Raw genomic sequence first — 18,317 nt, forward strand, 5'->3', positions numbered from 1 at the left:
AGTCAGAGGCATTAGGCTACTATTGTTGTTCCTGGTTTGTCTAACGTCAAAGAAAAAGGGAAACAGCTGATGTGAAAAAGGGGTAATACTTTCTGTACCATTTTTTGCTTATGTTTGGGTTCCCTGTGTTGCCAACCAGAAATGTGGGAGAATGTGAGATATAGCTATGGTACCCCTATCTTTGACATTTTGTAATGATGATTTTTTTTGTGTTTATTGTTATTTAAAGTCAAGGGGTGTTGTGCTTGTTTCAGCCTGCAGAGGGAGCCACTCAATCTAGTGGTTGCTTCATGTGCTCTCGCTCTACAGTGGCTCTGGCGCTAGGCTGCATAGATGCATTTTTCCTCCTCGTAAAGCTGTTGCAAAGCTTATTTGCTGTGCTTTGTGTGGTTCCGTTTGTAAAACTGGCACAAGATGCTCACATGCTAAACTGAAATGATTCATAAGAGTCATGACTCTTTGGTTTGAATTATAAGTAGCCAAAATGTACAAAACCACACATTTCTGGTCTGCATTTCAAATAGTATTTTCTTGTTAATACCGTATTTCAATATGATCATCATCTCTTTCCCTCCTCCCTCATATTCTCCCTCTCTCACACCTGTTCCTCCAATGTCTGTATTATAAATAGTGTTCAGCATTGGGGGAATACTTCCCACAGCTGTAACCACGGCAAATTCTCTCCAACGTTGCTCCCCATTTTGTCTCTGTCTGCAGCAGTATGTCGTGTTCGGTGTGGGAGCAGCTCCCTTGTCTGCTTCCCCTCAATATGACCAGTCATTTCCCTGAAGCTGCATGGTGTTAACTTCCTGTCTGCACAATATTCGCTCTTGAGAAGATAAATAAAAAAAGAGAAAAAAATGAGTTCCAGGGAAGAGGGGGCAAGACAGAAAGACCTACAGCGAGAAAGGGAGAAAGAAAATGGGAGAATGAAAGGAAGAGAGAGAAGGAGTGACAAAGAGAGAACGGGGAAACAGAGCGCGAGAGAGAGAGGGGGGGTGGGATAGAGTGAAATGTTCTGTGATTGAAGGAGAGTGAGAATGAGAGGGAGAGAGCGTAGAAGAGGAAACCTTTTTGACTGTCAGTATTTTGTGGACCGGTCAGGATACACCATCTAACAGATTACCAGTGTCCCCTGAAGGAGCAGGAGGCAAAACACATAGAGGTGGAGGGGTGAGTAAGAAAACAAGAGGCTAGAGACAAAATGGCTACAGTCTGCACTGCTTCTGAATTTGGTACCGGCAGGTGAGTTTACTTCTGGAGCTCTGCTCCTTTATGTTTCGCTACAGATATTCATCTGCACGCTTCCATGGACAATTCCAACGGTAGCTACTGTCAGTTATAGCTCTCTCTTCTCTGGCCATCTGACAGCATAGACATTAAAACAGGACAATATCTATCACTCACTACCTTCCTGCCTCGGAGAGCTCAAATGGAGAGTCCAAATATCTGCCAGTCGTTGTTGTCTCCGACAGTTGAACCCATCTGTCATCTCCCGGAGCGTAGGCTTCTGTTGCTGGGGGGACCAGGAGCTGGGAAGAGCACCACAGGGAATGCCATCCTAGGTGAGGAGGTCTTCCAGACTGGGACAGAGACTGTCCACAGCACCGTTGGCCACGGGGGGGTCTGCAATAGGCGTATCACTGTGGTTGACACCCCAGGCTGGATTATACCCCATGACTCAGCGGATGATAACACCGGGGCCCCGCCAGAGCGGGCTAGCAAGGAGGGACCCTGTGTCGGTGCCACTCTCTGTCCCCCAGGGCCCCACGCGCTCCTGCTGGTGGTCCCCGTGTCACAGCCCTTCACAGAGGGCCACAGGAAGGCTGCAGAGAAGCAGCTGGGTCATCTAGGAGGAGGGGCCTGGAGGTCCACCATGGTGCTCTTCACTGGGGTCGACAAGCTACCTGAGGGGACGTTCGTAGAAGAGTTCATTGCAGCTGGGGAGCCCCTTCAGTGGCTGGTGGAGAGGTGTAGTAACAGATACCATGGCCTGGATAGTAACACACAGCAGAGTGGGGATGACAACACGGTGAACACACAAGTTCAAGAGCTGCTGGAGAAGGTAGAGGAGCAGGTTAAGGAAAACCATGGCTGGTATTTTGCAGTAAACGAACTGATTCTGCTAGAGGAGGAGCAGGCAAGGAAGGCGGTGGAAGAGAGGCGGGTGAGAGAGGAGCGGGAGGAAAGGGAGAGGCAGAGACTGCGGATGGTCGGAGGGCCTCCCAGAGGTGACCAGCTCTTATTGCTTCACTGATAGAAGAAAGGGTTTTAAAAAAGGGTTCTTCGGCTGTCTCCACGGGAGAACCATTTGAAGAACCCTTTTAGATTCCATGTAGAACCCTCGGTGGAAAGGGTTCTACATGGAACCTAAAAGGGTTCTTCAAAGGGTTTTTAACAACGGTTAATGTAATAACACCGGTTAATGTTGTTACAGGGTTCTCCATTGGGGACACCTGAAAAACCTTTTTAAATATAACCTTCTTTTCTAAGAGTTTTGTATACTTGGCATAATAGTTCCTAAAAGTTCAAAGGTTTTAATAAATAGCATACATGTTATAAAGCTTTCTATCTCTCCCTGTCTCTTCCAGAGCTGAGGGTCCTCTTGTTGGGCTGGAAAGGAGTGGGAAAAAGTTCTGTAGGGAACACCATCCTGGGCCGGCGGGACTTTGAGTCTGGAACAGAGACGGAGCAGAGCCTTAGGAGGCAGGCTGAGGTGGCCGGACGCAGGGTCACTATCGTTGACACCCCTGGCTGGGACTGGTTCTCCGTCAGACGCACCCCCAAACACGTCAGACAGGAGTCGAAGCGAGGTGCCACCCTCCTCCGGCCTGGCCCCCACACCCTTCTCCTGGTGCTGCCCATCATCTCCACCCTCACTTCACGCAAGAGGCGGACCCTGGAGGCCCACCTGGAGGGCCTGTTTGGTGATAGGGCGTGTCTCCACACCATGGTGCTGTTCAGCTGCGGGGATTGGCTAGGCCGAACACCCGTCGAGGAGCACATTCAGAAGGGAGGGCGGGAGCTCCACAGGTTGTTGGAATACTGTGGGAACTATTATCACGTGGTGGACAGCAAGATGCCGGGGAAGGACACAAGGAACATCTCAGATCTGCTGGACAAAATAGAGGAAATGATCAGAGAGAATGGTGATGAGGCCTTCTTGCCAATACAGAGTGAGTAGACGATACTGAACCGCTCTCTTCTTTCTCTGCTGCCATTAATTCACTTCTGGATGAAGTTCATATATGTTGTTATGATTGTTTTTGTCATGCATTTTTTGTTATACAGTAAAGTTAAGGCCCCTTGACTTTTTTCACATTTTGTTATGTTACAGCCTTATTCTGAAATGTATTCAATTGTTTTTTTCCTTCTTTAGTCTAAAATTGATTAAATAGTTTTTTCCCCATCAATCGACACACAATACCCCATGATAAAGAAAAAACAGGTTTTTAGAAATTTTAACAAATGTATAAATAGAAATGAAATATAAAATTTACAAAAGTATTCAGACCCTTTACTCAGTGCTTTGTTGAAGCACCTTTGGCAGTGATTACAGCCTCAAGTCTTCTTGGGTTTGACGCTACAAGCTTGGCAAACCTGTATTTGGGGAGTTTCTCCCATTCTTCTCTGCAGATCCTCTCAAGCTCTGTCAGGTTAGATGGGGAGCGTCGTTGCACAGCTATTTTCAGGTCTCTCCAGAGATGTTCGATTGGGTTCAAGTCCGGGCTCTGGCTGAGCCACTCAAGGAAACTCAGAGACTTGTCCCGAAGCTATTCCTGCGTTGTCTTGGCTGTGTGCTTAGGGTCAATGTCCTTTTGGAAGGTGAACCATTGTCCTTTTGGAAGGTGAACCTTCGCCCCAGTCGGAGGTCCTGAGCGCTCTGGAGCAGGTTGTCATCAAGAATCTCTCTGTACTATTCTCCGTTCATCTTTCCCTTGATCCTGACTCGCCTCTAGGTCCCTGCTGCTGAAAAACATCCCCACAGCATGATGCTTCCACCATCATGCTTCACCGTAGGGATGTTGCCAGGTTTCCTCCAGACGTGACGCTTGGCATTCAGGTCAAAGAGTTCAATCTTGGTTTCATCAGACCAGAGAATCTTTTTTCTCATGGACTGAGAGTATTTTAGGTGCCTTTTGGCAAATTCCAAGCAGGCTGTCCTGTGCCTTTTACTGAGGAGTGGCTTCTGTCTGGCCACTCTACCCGAAAGGCCTGATTGATGGAGTGCTGCAGAGATGGGAGAACCTTCCAGAAGGACAACCAGCTCCACAGAGGAACTCTGGAGCTCTGGCAGAGTGACTATCGGATTCTTGGTCCCCTCCCTGACCAAGGCCCTTCTCCCCCGATTGCTCAGTTTTGCTGGGTGGCCAGTTCTAGGAAGAGTCTTGGTGGTTCCAAACTTTTTCCATTTTAGAATGTTGGAGGCCACTGTGTTCTTGGGGACCTTCAATGCTGCAGACATTTTTTGGTATCCTTACCCAGATCTGTGCCTCGACAGAATCCTGTCTCGGAACAACAATACCGTTCAGTTTAAGCTAGGAATATCAGTTTTTGCATGGGATGTGTCTCAATCCACCGCTTACGCCTATGTCGGCCTTTCACATCTGCGGTGGAAGGTTGCCGAGCCACAGCTGTGTTTGTCAGACCATGAGACATCCCAAAAATCGTTCTTCTCACGAAAACGTCTGTGGCACCCGAACGGTTTGGCCTAACTATTATGACCCCTGTATGGAAGGGGGAAACTCACCATCGGGTTGATGGTGTTCTCCGTTTTGCTCTATGACCCCAACAAGTGTCACGGGACTCATCTGAAGGTAACCCATACAAACGAAGGGAAGTTTGGAGGCAGCTTTGTGCCAACAAAGATAAAAGGGTAAATATATGTCCCCCAAAAAAATCACATATTTCCTGAGGTTTCTTATATATCCTAGATATATGACAGACACTTCAAAACATTATTCCTAATGATTTGTTTTTTCTGCCAGTCTTTTTTGCCATTAACTCATGTGTTATTCAATGTGTTTCTATGGGCTATTGTAGTAAAGGCCAAATTCAATATTTTATCAAATTATTTTAACCCCCCCCCCCCCCCCCCATTGGAGAATACGTTTTGAGATAATTGGGTTCTTTTGTGTTTGACAGTGGATGAAGAAAGCCCTGAGTCATCTGAGAACAACAGCCCTGAAGAGGACTGTAGCAGAGGATGCCAGCTCCAGTAGTGACAAGGGAGAGAGTAGCCAAGAGCACATGCTTACACACTGTAAGGTGGACACGCTCTCACACCCCAAGGCAAAACATTCACATTTCAAAGTAGGCTGGTGTATAATTACACTGGAAATGAAATAACACATACAATGCCTTCAGAAACTATTGTGTGAATACTTTCTGAAGGGACTGTACATGTATTCAAAGTAGTTGGGTCATTCTTGAATTGCTGTGGCATTTGCGTCCCTCGCCTTTGCAACCATGAAAAACACTTTAAAAGGACAAATAATTGCACATCATTCATGTTTTTGTTTATATTGAACTGTTTATCAATGATAAAACATCATGCAAGTCCTTTATACTGCAAAACTGTATGCAGTACTCAATGCAAGCACATTGTAGTGACATATTTTGGGCATTAAGAGATATATCTACTATTTGGAATGCTAGAAAGTAACAAAATATTGTATAGTTCAATGAAACCAAATAAAGGCTATTAAAAAGAAGGAAAATGTATGTAATAAAAAAAAAATATTCACCAAAAAAAGATATGGGGGATTGGAAATGATGCTTATAATTACATTGATAGAAGTCACAATCTCTCTGCAATATTAAAGCTGATCTCATTACTCATTACAAAGATAAACAAGGCAACAGTAAACATGTCGTCCCGCACGAATGATGCAGCCTTAGACCAATTAATAACTGCAATTCAAACAAGGGTGACACTTTATTTGAAGGTACACATATGGGCCACTAATTTCTAGTTTATAATTATGTATATAAGTAGCTTATAAGGCCTTTATTATGTGTTATTAGCCATATATTAGACCTTAATTAAGTTATTTGTTATTCAAACATAAGGCATGTAATTATAACCTCGTTATTAGCTGTAATAGTCATATTTATTGTTAATAAATAAAGTTACACAAGAAACTCTCAAGCTGGGACTAATAAGGGCATAGCACCTCAATACGTGTTCCCTATTCTGAAGTGTGACTATACTTGCTGATTTTTTCCCCCGTTAATGACCTCATTGGACAGAAAGGGGTACATCTCCCTCATATATACCATACAGCCAACATTCAAGATACATTTTTATGTAATCAATTAGAAACTAAACTTCCATATATACTTCCATACATGTTGGCTGTTTGGCATATAATGTGGCATACTTACTATGGCTGTGATATGGGGTTGCCTCACCTGATGTGGTTGCCTCAATTGAAATGTAAATGAAGGGCAATTATACTGTGAGCAAAATTATTCATCATATCACTTTAGTAAATTATTTTTAAAGGGTTAAAGACGTAATATTTTACCTTCTATGGCCTCCATTTAAGAAAATCCTAATTTACCTAAAATGTGTCATTGGTGTTACCGTCATTGGTGTTACTACTCCTACTGTGGCACAATTCTATCATAACGTTAGAAATGATTTAAAGTCATTAAGCTGCCCTTTTAGTTGATTTGAAAAGGGAAGATGTACCCAAATACATTTAAAATCTAGAGAATGGACATTTCCAAAATCCCCAAATGCCACTGCGATTCAAGAGCGACCGAGTTGTCATCGTTTCCCTCAAGGAGTTATGGTAATTGAAAATGCAACTACGCATTATGGATACATTGTCGAATAAATGCATGTGTGGTGAGCATCCGAAAGATAAACGGCACTCTTAAAATATTCACATCAATCTTATCATTTGATCAGGCTTTGGTTCGTGTCGTCAGAACAATACTAAACTGGAATGGAGTAATGGATGTCCTGTGACAGCACTGCCGTGTATTATTGAAATCTAACATTAACTTCTTATTTTAAATATCTCAACTCTGACACTTATAAATGCTTTACTGACTGTTTTATCTGGTAGCGCATTGCAGTACACATATTTAAAAAGACATGCACATGATGTGATGTGAATGTTCAATTGCACTGAAATTCATGGAAACATGTATATTAAAACATTTTGCACTGTATGTACTGTATATTGTTACGATATGGGGTGGTTGTTTCGTGTTAGCACATAGTACAGGAGTGGGCCACCCTGTTCCTGGAGTGCCTCAGGTACTGCCGGATTTTATCCCAACTGGGCACCACACTGAGCTACTTAGTCAATTGATCAATTTAGTGAATGCCTAAATTCAACATACCTGGTCCTCTAGGTCGGTTAAATCAAAAACAGGACCATGGTTGCTTAACCCTGACATAGTAGGTGGACAGCATACTACCACTTCCACGTTCCATCCCCAACCGGGTCAGGTTCTGTGCTCTGCCAGGAAGCCTCGATAAGCACACAGGTGCGGGCAATTAAGATTCTCGACAATCAAAAAAAAGGTGGCCAGAAGCCTCTCGGCCTGGCAGTGTTTGTTTTGTGTTCACTTTAGTTTCGGGGTATGCCCTCTTTGTACTTTCGTATATATTTATTTTGTCACCATGAACTGAACAAGTTGATAATCTGTGGCCAACTAAAGGGTCAAAACGGAGCTGGCTCTGGACCCCGGTAAGTTTGTGTCCTGGGCACATGTATACAACACAGTCCACATACTCTAACTTCTCACATAAATGCACATTTAAAAATCCGGTTACAGCCCATGTAGCTAGGCCTAGGACACCTAAACTTAGCATGTGCAACAATATCAGTAGGGTAGCTAGCTGGTATCATAACATCTCTTGTGTAGTGACGTGTGTAATGTGTGTAGTCTTAAAACATTAGGGGCTGGTTTCCTGGACACAGATTAAGCTTAGTACTTGGGACTATTGCATGCTCAATGAAAAATATACCAGGACTAACAGAAAACCATTGTAATTTCAGTCCAGTCCTGCTCCAGCCAGCCCCCACAGTCTTCAGCGACATGTTGTTTTCTGTGTGGGAGCAGCTCCCTAATATGCGTCATCTGAATAACAAGTCACTTTCCAGAGAAGAGCTGCACTGTGTTGACTTCCCATCTGCATTGTGTACAATGTGTTCTCTTTAAGGCTGAATATGACAGGAGATACAAGAGAGTTCCGGGAATGTGAGGGAAAGACCATTAGAGAGGGAGGAAGAAAGAGGAAGGGAGGAGTCAGAGAGATGGGATAGAATGTGAGAGCCAAGAAGAAGACTGCCAGCATCTTGTGGAGCTCTCTGTTTACACAGTCTAACAGACATAACTGGGAGTAGAAGGGAGGTGGGGAGTGAGAGAGAAAACAAGAGGCAGGAGTCAAAATGGCTACAGTCTTCTCTGGCTCTGAATCTGGTACCCGTAATTGAGTTTAGTTTCTGAATGTCAGGCATCCATCCGCAGGCCTTCTCGCACAATCCCAACATCTGCTGTCAACTTAACAGAGGAAACTCAGACTGAACGGTGATGAGGCCGGAAACTAACTGTCCCTTTTGCATGACTACCTAGCTGCTGTGGAGAGCACAAATGAAGAGTCAAAACAGCAGTCAGTGGTTGTTGTTGTCGTTTCCGACAATAGAACCCATCTGTCATCTCCTGGAGCTCCAGTTGCTGGCGGGGCCGGAAGCTGAGAATAGAAGTACAGGGAAGGCCATCCTAGGTGAGGAGATCTTCCAGACTGGGACAGAGACTGTCCACAGCACCGTTGGCCACAGTGAGGTCTGTGGAAGGCGGATCCCCATAGTTGACAACCCACCCTGAATTACACCCCGTGACTCAGCAGATAATGCTACCTGGGCCCACCAGAGCAGGCAAGCGAGGAGGGACTGTGTGTCAGTGCCACACTCTGCCCCTCAGGGCCCCACACACTTCTACTGGAGGTCCCCGTGTCACAGCCCTTCAGAGGGCCACAAGAAGGCTGCAGAGAAGCAGATGGGTCATCTAGGAGGAGGGGCCTGGAGGTGCTCTTCACTGGGGTGGACAAGCTACCTGAAGGAACATTTGTGGATGAGTTCATCACAGCTGGGGAGCCCCTTCAGTGGCTGGTGGAGAGGTGTGGTAACAGATACCATGGCCTGAATAGTAACACACAGCAGAGTGAGGATGACAATTTGGTGAAGACAGGTTCAGGAGCTTCTGGAGAAGGCAGAGGAGCTGGATAAAGACAACCACGGCTGGTATGTTGCAGCTGGAGTAGGAGCAGGCAAGGAAGGCGGTTGAGGAGGGTGAGGGAGAAGGCGCAGAGTGTCCGGATGATCTTTGCGCTTTGCCGGGCTGGAAAGGAATGAAAAAAAGTTGTCAGGAACACCATCTTAGGTCAGAGGGTCTTTTTAGTCAAAGACAGAGATGGAGCAGAACCTGAGGAGGCAAGCTGATGTGGTCGGACGCAAGGTCCCCATAGTAGACACCCCCAACTGGGACTGGGTTTCTGTGAGGCACACAATGAAGCAAGGGGGCGCCCTCCTCCAGCCCAGCCGCCATATAACCACCACAGGTTCTAGGATAGGGCAGGGTCAGAGACCTGAACTGGGTACCGGTATGGAAAACACACACAACACAGGATAAATAAAGTAAAAAATATTACAAAGATCATGTACAAATAGGGCTGTACTGGGTGGGCTTGGAATCGCACCTAAAAGGAAAGTTAGTGTCTCAGTCTAAAGCACAAAACGGCTACTGCAATAATTGTGGTAACATGCAATGTTCAAGTCTTGAAAGTATCCTAGTCAGCACAGCAAAGCACACACTGTAATAAATAAGGATTAAATGTCAAAAGGTCTTCAGACTAAAGGGCACATGCAATAAATAAGCAAGCCCCTTAAATGTAACAATAGACACAAAACACAACGATGACCTCGCTGGCTGTATACACAGCCAAACACAAGTGTGTTCCGGATACTTACTGCTAACACAGAGACTGTATATAGAAGATGTCCTCCATGAAGGGAAGTTCACAAGCTACCATAGGTCTAGTGTGCAACAGCTCCATCCCTGTTTTTCCTTCTTGCCACTCCAGGAAATGCGCCACCATTTTGTAGGAACAGGTGGAGGTGCTTTCTGCTGAGCCACTTCTGCCACCAATCAGAACACTCAAACAATTAATTCAGACAGACCAATAGGAAAGCATATACAATTCACATGACAACCGTAATTACTCAAATAGAGGCACCTTCACCCTGTTACACCCACACCATCATCCTGGTGCTGCCCTTGGTCACTGAACTCAAGAGGCATGGTTCCACACCATGGTGCTGTTCACCTGTGGGGCTTGGCTGAGCCACACAGCCGTTGAGGAGCACATTCAGAGGGGAGGGCTTGAGCTCTGCAGTTTGGATCTGCTGGACAAAATAGAGGAAATTCAGACTGAATGGTGATGAGGCCTTCTTGCCCATACACACAGATTATGGTGAGTAGAGGATACTGAACTGCTCTCCTTTGTCTATGGCTCAGCATTATTGAACTGATAACATGATTGTTCTGATCCAATGTTTTAGCCAACATTTGTGGTTGAAATTTAGTTCCGAACACCCACTATACCTTACCCTTTCTGTCTTTGTGTTGATGTGGTCTCTATACCTCAACCTCCCCCACCACCACCCTAAAGTTTGCATAAGGTCATCAGTATGCTCTGCCTGATAGGATTATTTTGTGTTAACAGAGGATGACTGCACTGGCTTTGTGGACAAACACTGCTGCAGTGCAACTGGCTCTAGTTTCATTTGTAGATGGGTTTTGTAATCATTTTACTAGACTTTATTTAAAATAAATTGATAAAATGTTTTATTGTCACATACACCAGATGGGTGCAGTGAAATGTTTTTTTTTATTTTTATTTTTTTTTATTTTTTTACAGGGTCAGCCATAGTAGAACAGCACTCCTGGAGCATATGAGGGTTAAGTGCCTTGATCAAAGGCACATCGACAGAACATCCGTGTGTTGTTGAATCCTACTGCAGCTGGAGAGAGTTCTGACATGGAATTGTTTTAAGATGGTCACACTATGGATTATTTAGCTATTTAATTTAGAATTTTTAAGACCCTTTTAGATTAAAAAATATATACTTTTTTGTTTATAAAATATAGAATTTGGCCTTTACTACTATAGCCCAGAGAAATGCATTGAATAACACATTCATAAATGGCAAAAAACTATCATAAGAAACAAGGTTTTGAAGTGTTTGTCCTATATCTAGGAGATATAATAAATGAGTCCCAGTCAACTTTGGACACACCTACTCATTCAAGGGTTTTTCTGTATTTTTTAAAAATATTTTCTACATTGTATAATAACAGTGATGACATCAGAACTATGAAATAACACATATGGAATCATGTAGTAACCAAAAAAGTGTTAAACAAATCAAGATATATTTGAGATTCTTCAAAGTAGCCACCATTTTCCTTGATGACAACTTTGCACACCCTTGGTATTCTCTCTCTGAGGTAGTCACCTTGAATCCATTTCAATTAACAGGTGTGCATTGTTAATTTGTGGAATGTCTTTCCTGAATGAATTTGAGCCAATCAGTTTTGTTGTGACAAGGTAGGGGTGGTATACAGAATATAGCCCTATTTGGTGAAAGGCTAAGTCCATATTATGGCAAGAACAGCTCAAATAAGCGAAATGATAGTCCATCATTAATTTAAGACATGAATGTCAGTCAATATTTCAAGAACTTTTAAAGTTTCTTCAAGTGCAGTCGCAAAAACCATCAAGTGCTATGATGAAACTGGCTCTCATGAGGACCGCCACAGAAAAGGAAGACCCAGAGTTACCGCTGCTGCAGAGGTTAAGTTCATTTGAGTTACCAGCCTTAGAAATTGCAGCCCAAATAAATGCTCCAGAGTTTAAATAAGACACATCTCAACATAAACTGTTCTGAGGAGACTCTGTGAATCAGGCCATGGTCAAATTTCTGCAAAAAAAAACACTAAAGGACACCAATAAGAAGAGACATGCTTGGGCCAAGAAACACGAGCAATGGACATTAGACTGGTGGAAATCTGTCCTTTGAGTCCAAATTTGAGATTTTTGGTTCTAACCGCCTTGTCTTTTGTGAGACACAGAGTAGGTGAACGGCTGATCTCTGCATGTGCGGTTTCCACCATGGAGGAGGAGGTGTGATGGTGTAGGGGTGCTTGCTACTGACGCTGTAAGTGATTTATTTAGAATTCAAGGCACACTTAACCAGCATGGCTACCACAGCATTTTGCAGCGCTATGCCATCCCATCTGGTTTGCGCTTAGTGGGACTGTAAGGACTATTTGAGCAAGAAGCAGAGTGATGGAGTGCTGCATCAGATGACCTGGCCTCCACAATACCCTGACCTCAACCCAACTGAGATGATTTGGGGTGAGTTGGACTGAAGAGTGAAGGAAAAGCAGCCAACAAGTGCTCAGCATATGTGGGAACTCCTTCAAAACTGTTGGAAAAGCATTCCATGTGAAGCTGGTTGAGAGAATGCCAAGAGTGTGCAAAGTTGTCATTATGGCAAAGGGTGGCTACTTTGAAGAATCTTGTGCAGCCTGCTTCCATTGATCATCCTTGAGATGTTTCTACAACTTGATTGGAGTCCACCTGTGGTAAATTTAATTGATTGGACATGATTTGGAAAGGCACACAGCTGTCTATATAAGTTGACAGTGCATGCAGAGCAAAAAAAACAAACCATGAGGTCGAAGGAACTGTCAGTAGATCTTCGCGACAGGGTTGAGTCAAGGCAGAGATCTGGGGAAGGGTACCAAAACATTTCTGCAGCATTGAAGGTCCCCAAGAACACAGTGGCCTCCAAGTTTAGAACCAGCGAGACTCTTCCTAGAGCTGGCCGCCCGGCCAAACTGAGCAATCGGGGGAGAACGGCCTTGGTCAAGGAGGTGACAAAGAATCCAATGGTCACTCTGACAGAGCTCTAAAGTTCCTCTGTGGAGATGGAAGAACCTTCCAGAAGGACAACCATCTCTGCAGCTGTCCACCAATTAGGCCTTTATGGTAGAGTGGCCAGACGGAAGCCACTCCTCAGGAAAAAGCACAACAGCCCACTTGGAGTTTGCCAAAAGGCATCTAAAGATCATCAGATCATGAGAAACAAGATTCACATTTTGGAGATGATTCTGTCTCTCTGGAGAGGCACCAGAGTGTGGAGGTGTTGATGATATTCATGGGGCCTGTAGCTGCTAGGCCTCTGATGGGGACCTTATCTGTGGATCCTGCTTTGTTTTTGAGGAGGACTTGGTCCTGGAGGTCCAGTCAAATGAACAATTACCAAGTTATTAGGAATTATTCAAGCAAATAATGGACTTTTTTGAAGAGCTTATCCCACAACTGTGATTAAGAAAGTTTTTTTGCAATACCATCCCAAGATAATTTGTAGGTCTATATGTCCAATGTAGGTCTATTGCATGTCTTCCCATATTTAAAAGATGTCTATGAACTGAACATAAAAACTTCAACTGTGTTGCTGACACCAACTGCAACTGAGGAATCAACAGAACCCACAACTTGTGAAAGCCTACTGTCAGTCACGGGCCAAGAACGGTTAGGCCAAGTTTGGTCAGTCACATGTCCATTACAGATCTCACATGATGAGATTCCCAAGAAAGACTGAATCGCATGACACACCTGGAGCCAGGAGACTTTCTGCTTTGCGGAGGGGGTTATTATCCATTATTAAATTGTGCAACAAAAGGGTTGGAATTAAAAGGTTGCTTTCAGACAGACCAGTTGTAACATCAAGAGTTAGCAGAAGTTGTGGTAAATTGGGTTTAATTGTCCTATAGAACTGGTTGTGCTTCTCACTGCCCACAGCTTCTTTGGGGAGCTTGTGAGTGTTTTCAGAGAGACATAAATTGTGCCTCAGCACTAAATGTTTTGTACAGGCCCAAATAGAATTTCCCCCAAGCCATCTGGACAAAAGGCCTAGAGCAAAAACAGTTTTAGAACCCGTGTCCCAGTTTTAGGTTGAATACAGGGCAGTCACTGTGGTCAACCTCCATTATGTCAGCAGTGCTTAAGTCAGCACACAAATGCACAGCACTGTTCAGAGCAGGTCAGTGAGGTAACTGTAAACTGTGTCCCAACACAGGATGATCAGAACATACAAATTAAGGAGTTGGAACTTGGATGTACCCTGGCTCCTGTAGTATCCCACAATGAACTAAGTAAATTAACTATGTAGGCGATACGGTGCAATTTAGAACCCGGTCCTTGTTTTCTCTCTAGAAAGAAGCATCGCATGCTTATTGAATTGTCTCATGTGTAGACCTTTCTGATAGGGTTGGAGCGCACACAATGGTTGTTTAACCTGACCCTTATCTGGGTAAAGGGTTTTATGTTGGGCCAGAACACACTGTTAAATGTTCCTACACCGAACAGGTTTTCACATGACTCAGGAGAGCACTGGAGCGGGTCAAATCTGGGCTATATTTAAAACAACTTGCCTCCACACTTACAAACATTCACACCTGTATTTGCCAAATGACAAGGCAGGCCAAGGGCCCTATTTTGAAACGACTATGGAAATGGCAAAATTGGTCCCAATAATATACTTTATCATGATCACTGTATATTCCCATTCCCAGTTTGTTTGCTAAATGAAAAGCACAAAACCAAATGGATTTGACTTTTTAATAGATAAAATGAATACAATTAGATATGATTCAGACTACAGTAAAAGTACATATGAATAAGAGCCTTCAAAGCCTACTTAAGACATGCATCTACAACAATAGACACGTCTATTGATAATAAACAATGACAAAGACTACAAAAGATCAGACTAATTACATAAGTCAATATACTGTTTGTCTGGAAAATACTTAAGGTTTTCATACAAGAGATCAGCAACTACATCAAACTCAAGCTACAAGAACAATAGTCTCACTCTTAAAGGAAGAGACAGGCAGGAAGGTCAAATGTCAATAGAACTTGGGCTTTGGGAGTCTCAATACAATACACGCATTTAAAAAGCATATAGATTTTAGATAGTGGGATACTTGGGGGTTACACAATACAGTTAGGTCACAAGGCCCTTCTTGCTCTTCGCTTGGCGCACCTCCTCCATGAGCTCCTTGAGATACTGGATCTCATTGGCGATGGAGTCCGCTTTCTCCGCAAGCTTGTGGTTCCTCTGCTCGAGCTCATCGCACTCCGCGCTCAAGGCCTCCTGCTCAGTCTTCTTTTTCTGGCGGTAGCGCGTGGCCGCCGTCTTGTTCTGTGCCATTTTCTTGAGCTTCTTCTCCTTCGGGGGTCCTCCAGTGGAGGACTTCATTGTCCCACTCGATGTGGTGGTGGGCTGGTCTGGATGTTGTGGCCTAGACTTGGGGGTTGTTGGGTACGGTTTGCTCTCATTTTGGAAACTTGACTGAGTTGTGGCGATGGGTGGCTGGTTGAGCTGACCAGAGGAGCTGAAGCTGCTGTCACTGTCAGAGAGGATCTCTGGGATGGTGATAGGGGTGGTTGTCACGCCGACCTCCTGTTTAGGGGCCAGGAGGACGACGATGCGGGTTGGGGAGAGAGACAGCACAATGCTGGGGACTGGCTGGGGAACCTCCAGGTGAAGCGGCTTCTCGCTGACACTCGCGGAGACATACACCTCACTGCCCAACTCTAAGGTGAAGGTGGGTGATGGAGGAGGAGAGGGGGCTGGGGACTGGGGCTCCGACTTGATCTCCAGCTCCTCCTGGGCATCAGGGACGCAGGGGGGAGGTGAATGAAACACCTCCTGAGGGTCTTCCTGGGGCTGTGACACGGTCGGGGGGAGAAGTGGATCAGTGGTGGTGGGGAGGTCCGTGGGAGTAGGGAGAGTGGGGAGGGGGAGTAAGTCCAGCTCCATGGGACACTCTAAGGAAGTGATGAGGTCTTCAGGGGAGCTGGGGGAACCGTCTGGGCTGCAGGAACCAATAAAGGAGTCCAGATCAAACTCACTCAGGTCTACCCTCTCGGCCATCCAGTCCATGCCAGAAAAGGCATCTTCTGTGGAGGACAAAGAGAGGGTTAATCAGCTGCTCAATAGCTAAAGTAATATATTGGAATTAAAATGTGTGATAAGTCATTACCTTTTCTATACGGCAAAAACCAGAATGGGAATAAAATATAAATTGCTATGGATTTCTACACACTGTTGACTAGTATGAACATACGTGTGGAGGACTTAGGATGTTGTGGTCCTCACCTTTCCCATCATCTGCACCAATGTGATGGGTGTGGCCTAGCTGGTCAGCAGATAGCCAAGGGAAGGACAGCAAGTCTGCCCCAGCCTTCTCTTCCTGGAGGAGCAGTGACGGCGGAGTGGGAGGAGGGGATAGAAGGAGAAGTGGAGAAGAGGAAGATGACGAGAGGGGTGAAGCCCCCCCCTCTATCGAGGTAACTTCATCTTGGTGGCGCAGCGACCCCATGGGGTCAGCCATGAGAGAGGAAGGCCCCCAGAGTAGGGCCTCCATATCGTCCAGGCCAAACTGTGAACTCATCATGGTCATAGCTCTGTTGTTCAGTCACTAGGATCTGAGACGGTAGGTACGGCAGTAAGAGGTCGAGCGATTCTTTTATGCTGTCAACTACAGCAGTGCTGAGGGTTTCCACAAGGGACCTGGGAAAGAGACAGGATTAGACATGGTGAGCATGTAATAATGTAAACAGTAGCTCATAATGTAGGCAAATTAGCTTTTTCTCCTTTGTTGATTTTTATATTATGTCATGGTCGGCAGTGTTATTTTGTGTAATGTAATATTTGGCTGCACATTTTGAATTGGGTGGGAAAAACATTAAGTCTGAACTTATGTTTATATATGTAATGCGTTTTGTGCACAACACTGCCCCTACCATTTTACAACGCTGGCACTGAATACCCTCCCTGCCTTTGTCTTGTGACTCGCAAACGCGCCAAATGAGGTCAGTTTCCACAGCAACCATCGTCAGAATGGAAGTGTGTCTAGCGAATGAGATGGCTGCTTCCGCCTCCATAACCAACAGCCACACTTGTGTACACCCTCCCACCTTAAACACTGATTATATCGCCATTTTGTTCCCCCCCAAAAAAATCACGAACCATTTTGTTTGCCACATTGGCATTCCTGGAAAATTCCATAAAATCGTACCACCTATTTTTAAACAATTGGTGACAATGTCTAGCGCTGTAATTATGAAACAACTCACTGACCCTTTTGCCCGAAAGAAATACAATGTAACATTCTCTGATCTGACTCGTGACGTTTGTATCCAATGTCATTCCAAGGATTTGTCTGGCGACCTTACGGCAAGTTATAACGTTACTATATGTATTTAGAACATACTTCGCTACACAACAGAAGCAGGCTAATAGCTTCACAAATTGAGGTTAGAGCTCACTGACGTCATTGGGCTGTTAGCTAGCAAATTGCTTACAAATAAAATCCTTAAATATATACTTACGTCATTTTGACAAATATGAAGTTGAAGCAGTGCACTGGGTTGATGCACTGTTGGATTTGCTGCTGCTAGGACCGCCGCAAGCCGTTAAACTGCCATTTCGCTCAAGAGAGCGGTGTCACTTAAATGTTGATATTGTTGGGCGCTGGTAGAAAATGGCGCATTTTGAGAGCGCGACGTAATATACAACTCCCAAAAGACCAATGATTTATATATACACACTAGAAGACTTATAAGGAGTCGCTGTGTTGAAGCCTCCGTGCCTCCATCGTGGTACCCCCGCCATTGTAAAACATATTTTGGAACTTATAGAAAAGCATTTTTTAATGTCCACATTCATTTTTGTCACGTTTATTCTATTACAGACACATTAATGCATACTTTTAAATAATATTATGTGAGATAAACATACAAATAAAAAGTGAAAAATACATAACATTTTCCTTAGTCACATTTTTAGAGGTTACTAATGTTACTTTCCCCAACTACAGCAAAAAAATGCTTAAATATATGTAATTTATTTAATTGAAATAGAATTCCATTCAGTCCTATGGCGGACTGAGCCTACTGGTGATTACCAATATGGCCGACCGGTGGCTTCAAAGCCTCTAAATGGCCACTACATATAATAGCAGTCAAGGGTTTATATACATCGTTGATGTAGACCTAGGATATCCTTCCACAGGTTCTCGCTAGCTTCTATAACCAGTCATAAACCCCACCTATTTATACAAATGATCTTCTTAAAATGTGATATTAAACCTACCCTAACCACACTGCTAGCCTTATGCCTAACCCCTAAATTTGAATTAAGACCAAAATCAAT

The 18,317-nt window shown here is 44.3% G+C and overlaps 2 protein-coding genes and 1 pseudogene across 3 annotated transcripts; 2 read left to right on the forward strand and 1 right to left on the reverse strand.

Moving 5' to 3' along the window:
• The first annotated feature begins 705 nt into the window (after positions 1–705).
• Positions 706–7,185, forward strand: LOC129822466 (GTPase IMAP family member 8-like). The gene is made up of 3 exons (XM_055880765.1): positions 706–2,231; positions 2,592–3,176; positions 5,146–7,185. Exons 1-3 carry the CDS (start codon positions 1,433–1,435, stop codon positions 5,220–5,222), a joined length of 1,461 nt encoding a protein of 486 aa, XP_055736740.1. The 5' UTR covers positions 706–1,432; the 3' UTR covers positions 5,223–7,185.
• Positions 7,186–7,266: 81 nt separating this feature from the next.
• Positions 7,267–11,328, forward strand: LOC129822474 (uncharacterized; annotated as a pseudogene).
• Positions 11,329–14,699: 3,371 nt separating this feature from the next.
• LOC129822481 (cyclic AMP-dependent transcription factor ATF-4-like) lies at positions 14,700–17,679 on the reverse strand. Of its 2 annotated transcripts, none has more exons than XM_055880802.1 (3): positions 17,495–17,679; positions 16,260–16,673; positions 14,700–16,057 (listed from the first exon to the last, which is right to left on the reverse strand). In XM_055880802.1, the coding sequence occupies exons 2-3, from the start codon at positions 16,561–16,563 to the stop codon at positions 15,102–15,104; spliced, it is 1,260 nt and encodes a 419-aa protein (XP_055736777.1). In that variant the 5' UTR covers positions 16,564–16,673; positions 17,495–17,679; the 3' UTR covers positions 14,700–15,101. The 2 variants fall into 2 exon arrangements, with proteins under 2 accessions (XP_055736777.1, XP_055736766.1); XM_055880791.1 differs by having other exon boundaries at positions 14,700–16,060; positions 17,495–17,677.
• Positions 17,680–18,317: the final 638 nt, after the last annotated feature.

Source organism: Salvelinus fontinalis, chromosome 2 (assembly GCF_029448725.1).
Source record: "Salvelinus fontinalis isolate EN_2023a chromosome 2, ASM2944872v1, whole genome shotgun sequence".
NCBI classification, from domain to species: domain Eukaryota; kingdom Metazoa; phylum Chordata; class Actinopteri; order Salmoniformes; family Salmonidae; genus Salvelinus; species Salvelinus fontinalis.

Excerpts from the sequence above, each read along its gene's own strand:
- LOC129822466 (XM_055880765.1), top strand. The coding sequence starts at position 1,433 with ATGGAGAGTCCAAATATCTGCCAGTCGTTGTTGTCTCCGACAGTTGAA. Across the intron at positions 2,232-2,591 it reads GGTCGGAGGGCCTCCCAGAG|AGCTGAGGGTCCTCTTGTTG; the intron begins GTGACCAGCTCT and ends TGTCTCTTCCAG. Across the intron at positions 3,177-5,145 it reads GGCCTTCTTGCCAATACAGA|TGGATGAAGAAAGCCCTGAG; the intron begins GTGAGTAGACGA and ends TGTGTTTGACAG.
- LOC129822481 (XM_055880791.1), bottom strand. The coding sequence starts at position 16,563 with ATGACCATGATGAGTTCACAGTTTGGCCTGGACGATATGGAGGCCCTA. Across the intron at positions 16,061-16,259 it reads TGGTGCAGATGATGGGAAAG|AAGATGCCTTTTCTGGCATG; the intron begins GTGAGGACCACA and ends TGTCCTCCACAG.